The sequence below is a fragment of the Portunus trituberculatus genome, chromosome 9 (assembly GCF_017591435.1).
Source record: "Portunus trituberculatus isolate SZX2019 chromosome 9, ASM1759143v1, whole genome shotgun sequence".
NCBI classification, from domain to species: Eukaryota; Metazoa; Arthropoda; class Malacostraca; order Decapoda; family Portunidae; genus Portunus; species Portunus trituberculatus.
Window position 1 is genome coordinate 2,862,501 of NC_059263.1, and position 5,000 is coordinate 2,867,500.

At 44.3% G+C, this 5,000-nt stretch overlaps 1 protein-coding gene across 1 annotated transcript in view; it reads right to left on the reverse strand.

Moving 5' to 3' along the window:
* Positions 1 to 5,000, reverse strand: part of LOC123501236 (sphingomyelin phosphodiesterase-like) — a 19,867-nt gene that overhangs the window by 2 nt on the left and 14,865 nt on the right. The window contains 9 exon segments of the mRNA XM_045249954.1: positions 1 to 275; positions 509 to 693; positions 1,180 to 1,372; positions 2,158 to 2,328; positions 2,534 to 2,734; positions 3,497 to 3,669; positions 4,087 to 4,160; positions 4,163 to 4,198; positions 4,807 to 5,000. The exon segment at positions 1 to 275 is cut by the window's left edge and continues 2 nt beyond it; the exon segment at positions 4,807 to 5,000 is cut by the window's right edge and continues 116 nt beyond it. Coding sequence (XP_045105889.1) covers positions 149 to 275; positions 509 to 693; positions 1,180 to 1,372; positions 2,158 to 2,328; positions 2,534 to 2,734; positions 3,497 to 3,669; positions 4,087 to 4,160; positions 4,163 to 4,198; positions 4,807 to 5,000 — 1,354 coding nt within the window. The 3' untranslated portion in view covers positions 1 to 148.

Consider the following 5,000-nt stretch of genomic DNA (forward strand, 5'->3'; position numbering starts at 1 on the left):
GAAAAAGAAGAGAAGGAAGTAGAAGAAGACAGAGAGAATAGTACCAAAACAGAGAGAGAAAAGGACAAAAAAAAAGAAAAATATTAAAAGAAAAACAGAAAGGTAGGAAAATAAGAGAAGCAAGGCAGGAAATGTACCAGGGAGTTGACTAGGAAGGCGGACGACACCTTGAAGGCTTGACTCTGTTCCCGTCCACAATGCTGCAGAGAGTCTTCCGCCTGCACACTGCGTCACACCCCTTGGCCAGCTCCACATCACTGTCCTGCACCTGGTACCTGCAGACGGGTGGTAGTAGTAGTAGTAGTAGGATTAGAGGCAGGATTAGTGGCAATTGTTTTAGTAGAGAAGGACTTGCAATAAGTTACACCAATTATAACAAGAATGAAAAACAAGAAAATCAAAAATAAAGATAGTGAAATCACACCAAAAAACACACACAAACATACACACACACACACACACACACACACACACACACACACACACACACACACACACACACACACACCTTCTAAACTTGTGCAGGAGCTGAGGCTGGTCAACCATCCTCCTGGTGAGCCTATCCCAGTGGCGTGGCTGGAGGGAGGGCAGTTGTAGGTCCCTCCTGGCGGTGTACAGGCGGTACCAGTGCGGCGCGTCGAAGGCATTGGCGTGGGTCAGGTTCATCACCCATGTCTCGTAGTCCAGCACATCCTGAAGGAGTGGAGCGGGTGTGGTGAAGGATGAAATGTTGTGCTTAATGTCTTCAGTACCATGACACGTTTTCATATTCATTGTGGTTACTATTTGCTGATTTAATACAGTTTCAGAGGCATATGTTGGGATTGGAATAGTGAAGACTCTGGCCATTAATCTTTTGACCTCTATAAACCCTTCTTAATGCAAATAAAATTGTCTAATCACACACAAAAATCAAGGTAAAAATGTGTCTCGGTATTGAAGGTTGAACTGTCATCCTATCCTACTACTGCTACTACTGCTGCTACTGTTACTACTACTCCCCTTCCTTTCATTACCCCTCAAAGAATCACAAAACAAAATCACTTACCACCACCACCACCACCACCACCACAACCACCACCAGAGTTCATAGAAAATCACCAACCATATTCATTTACCTTTCACTTTCCTTTACATCTTCCCTCTCTCTCTCTCTCTCTTTCTCTCTCTCTCTCTTACCCTAGTCGTCTCCTTATGATCTCCGTCGATGTAGAATATTCTGTAGGACGGATTGACATTACTGAAGGGCCCGTTGTTTGGTGTGATATACTCCACACCCACCGGCCTTGTGTGATCCGCCATGTCGTAGTGGATTCTGATGTCATCCATGTGGGAGTGGCCATAGAACTGACCCTTGATAATGTGGGAGAACCTGGGAGAATGTGGAGTGAGTCAGTGAAGGAGTGGAGAAGTATGGTAGTGTGGAGTATGATGTGGGAGAGCCTGGAAGAGTGTGGAGTGGGTCAGTTAAGGAGTGGAGGAATACAGTGAAGTGTGGAGTATGGTAGTGTGTATCATATGATGTGGGAGAGCCTGGGAGAGTATGGAGTGGGGTGAATGAAGGAGTGAAGGTGTATGGAAGTGTGGAACGGTGTATGGAAATATGTAACAGCAGACAGCAAGTATTGTCATAGAAATAGCATATGGAGTGAATGCATGAAGTAGTGCAGGGTTTTGGTAATGTGGAGAGGGTTTGGAAGAATGTGGAGTGATTGAGAACAAAACACATGCATACCTCACACCACGTACCATATTGACAAAATCATGGTAAGGGTAATTTTTTTGCCTCGGTTGTCTCTTTAAACTTGTAGAGCTATTTGCCACTTGAGCTCACAAATACCTCACTGAATACAAACAGATAAAACTAATTCTTTGCTACTCTTTACGGGAACCAGCACTCAAGTGGGCTATTTCTTTTAATATTTTGTTGCCCTTGGCTGGCTTCCCTCCTGCATAAAAACACACACACAGTATAGCAGCATGGAATAGCCAGAGTGAAGATGTAGTGTCAGCAAGGAGTGTGCATAGCTTAAGAGAAAAGTAGGACATATGTAGATATAGAGACGGGACCACACAAGCGTAATGCCCAGGTACTGTAAAACTATAACTAGGTAAATACACACACACACACACACACACACACACACACAGCCTTACCTTGACACCACTCTATCAAACTGGTGTCCCCATTGAGCGTAGCAATCAATGTACAGAGGCGGGATGTGTCCAATGATGTGCACCACCTCCCCTCTCTGTTCCGCCCTGGTCAGCTCCCTCACCAGCCAGCTCAGCATCAAGCCAGGGTCCACGTCCTTGAACAACACCCACCTGTGGAAGTAAAGGTAGTATACAGAGGAAGGATGAGAAATATGAGAGCATTTTTTGGTGTTGTTGATACATTGTTTAGTTGTTATTATTAGTTTGTTTATGTTACTGTATGTTATTTTCTTTTCTTTAAACAGTTATTCAATTAACACACACACACACACACACACACACACACACACACACACACACACACACACACACTCACCAATTCAACCTGTAGCAGTAGTTAGTATTAATGGAGATTATTCTGAACCCAGGACGAGCCAGGACAGAATAAAAGCCCCCATATCTGGCTGAGGGTGGTGTTGGCTGGCCCATCAACCTGCCCCAGTTATCAGCCAGTGCATCATACAGCCATTGGGAGCCAAACTTTGCCCACACCTCCTCTATCTCAGGTGGGGGGAAGCTGTAAGAGGGAAGAACGGGTCAGTGTTGTGTCCTGTGTGGCTTGGCTTAAGTGTTAGATTGAGGTGTGTAAAATTTGGTGTGTCTGTAAGGAAAGAATGAGTGTGGTGTCTTGTGTGGTAGTGTTAGATTGAGGTGTAAATTTGGTGTGTCTGTAATAAGGAGTGAATGAGTGTGGTAGTGTGTTCTGTGTGGCTTGTCTGTGTTAGATTGAGGGGTGTACTGTTGGTGTGTCTGTGATAAGGAGTGAATGAGTGTAGTAGTGTGTTCTGTGTGGTATGTGTTAGATTGAGGTGTCAGGTTGGTGTGTCTGTGATAAGGAGTGAATGAATGTTCGTGTTGTGTGTGGCTTGTGTGTTCGACTGATGTGTGTAAGGTTGGTTTAGCAAGGTTTAGTGGGTGTTATTACAGCTTTTAAGGATATAGTGAAAGGTACAGAAGTTTTGATCTCTTTCATGATTCTAGGGATAACCTTAATGCGATGCTATTGAAGTTTAAACCCTTTCCGTACTGAGACACATTTTTACCTTGATTTTTGAGGATACTTTGACAATTTTATTTGCATTAGGAAGCATCTATGGAGGTCAGAAGATTAATGGCTAAAGTCTTCACTATTTTAACCCCTCATATAAGTTTCTGAAGCAGTATAAAATCACCAAATAGTAACCAGAATGAATAAAAAAAACACAGCAAAGATATTGAAGGCATTACGAGACTCATATACCCTACTCACACCCTCTGCCAGACCCTCCCAACCTCTCACCTGTCCCTGGGAAAGCTCTCGTGGTTGCCGACAGCTCCGTAAATGGGGATTTTAGGAAAGAAACCCTTCACCAGGTCGGCCATCTCATTCACCACTGCCAGGTTCCCCTCCCGGCTCACCTTCCAGATGTGGTGAGGGACAAGATCACCAGTACACACCACATAGTCAATATCCTGAAGGGGAGAGAGTAAGTGAGTGACTGTTAAATTACCAAGATATGAAGGAATAAGAAAGTAGAGAGAATAAATGAAGGAGGAAGATGGCAATGTTGGTGATGATAGGGAAAGGATAATCAGAAAGAGGAGGAGGAGAAGGAGGAGGAGGAGGAGGAGGAGGAGGAGGAGGATAAAAGTAGGATTAAATATAGGTTTTAACAAGTTATAGGTACAAATAATAGGTAACAAGACCCAACCTTTCTCTCTCTCTCTCTCTCTCTCTCTCTCTCTCTCTCTCTCATAGCCATACTATTTTTTTGTCCTTCACCTTTCCAAGAACTCCTCTCTCTCTCTCTCTCTCTCTCTCTCTCTCTCTCTCTCTCTCTCTCTCTCTCTCTCTCTCTCTCTCTCTCTCTCTCTCTCTCTCTCTCTCACTGGGTGGTTGGTGACTATGTGGTGGAACATGTGGTGAATCAGCCACTTTGGAGAGTCACAGTTGCGGTAGTCCCCCACCTCCCGGCCCGGTGCCCCTCCTTGCTTGGGGTGCCTGTTGGGGGGAGGGGTGGGTGAGTCAGAGAGGAGGTGCTGTGGTGATGGTGGGGAGAACACAAACAGGCAGGGAGTTCATGGTTCAGTAATTAGAGGGAATGGAAGACTGGGAAGGCTGGTTAACTATTCTTGCACTATGAAGAGAGAGAGAGAGAGAGAGAGAGAGAGAGAGAAAAGAATGACAGACTGAGAATACTTTTTAACTCTTGCATTAGGAAAATGGACAGAATAAGAATGAAAGGGAGTAAAAAAGAAATGAAAGACTGAGCATAGTGGTTAACTCTTGCATTACAAAGGTGGACAGAATAAGAGTGAACGAATTAAGAAGAGGAAAAGAGAAAAACTGAGAGCACTAGTTAACTCTTACACTACAAAGATGGACAGAATAAGAATGAGAGTAAAAAAGGAACAGAAAGACTAAGAATACTGGTTAACTCTTGCACTACAACGGTGAACAGAACAAGAGTAAACAAAAGCTGGAAAAAAAAATCTGAGAACACTTTTTAACTTTTGCATTAGGGAGATAAGAGACTAAAACAGAAATGAATGAATGAGAATACTGGCTAACTCTCTCATTAGAAAGGTGGACGAACAGAACACACTTACCACTGTCTCTATTGCAACACAGCGGCGCCTCACACACAGCATTCGACCCTGCCACATAATCCGGGTCATAATGTGGATCAGTTAAGTGGAGAACCTTCAGCACATCCTTCTTCTTCCCGCCAGAGGATGCGTGGGAGTTAGACGAGGAGGAGGAGGAGGAGGAAGAGGAGATGCGTCGCGCGGAAGGGGCGTCT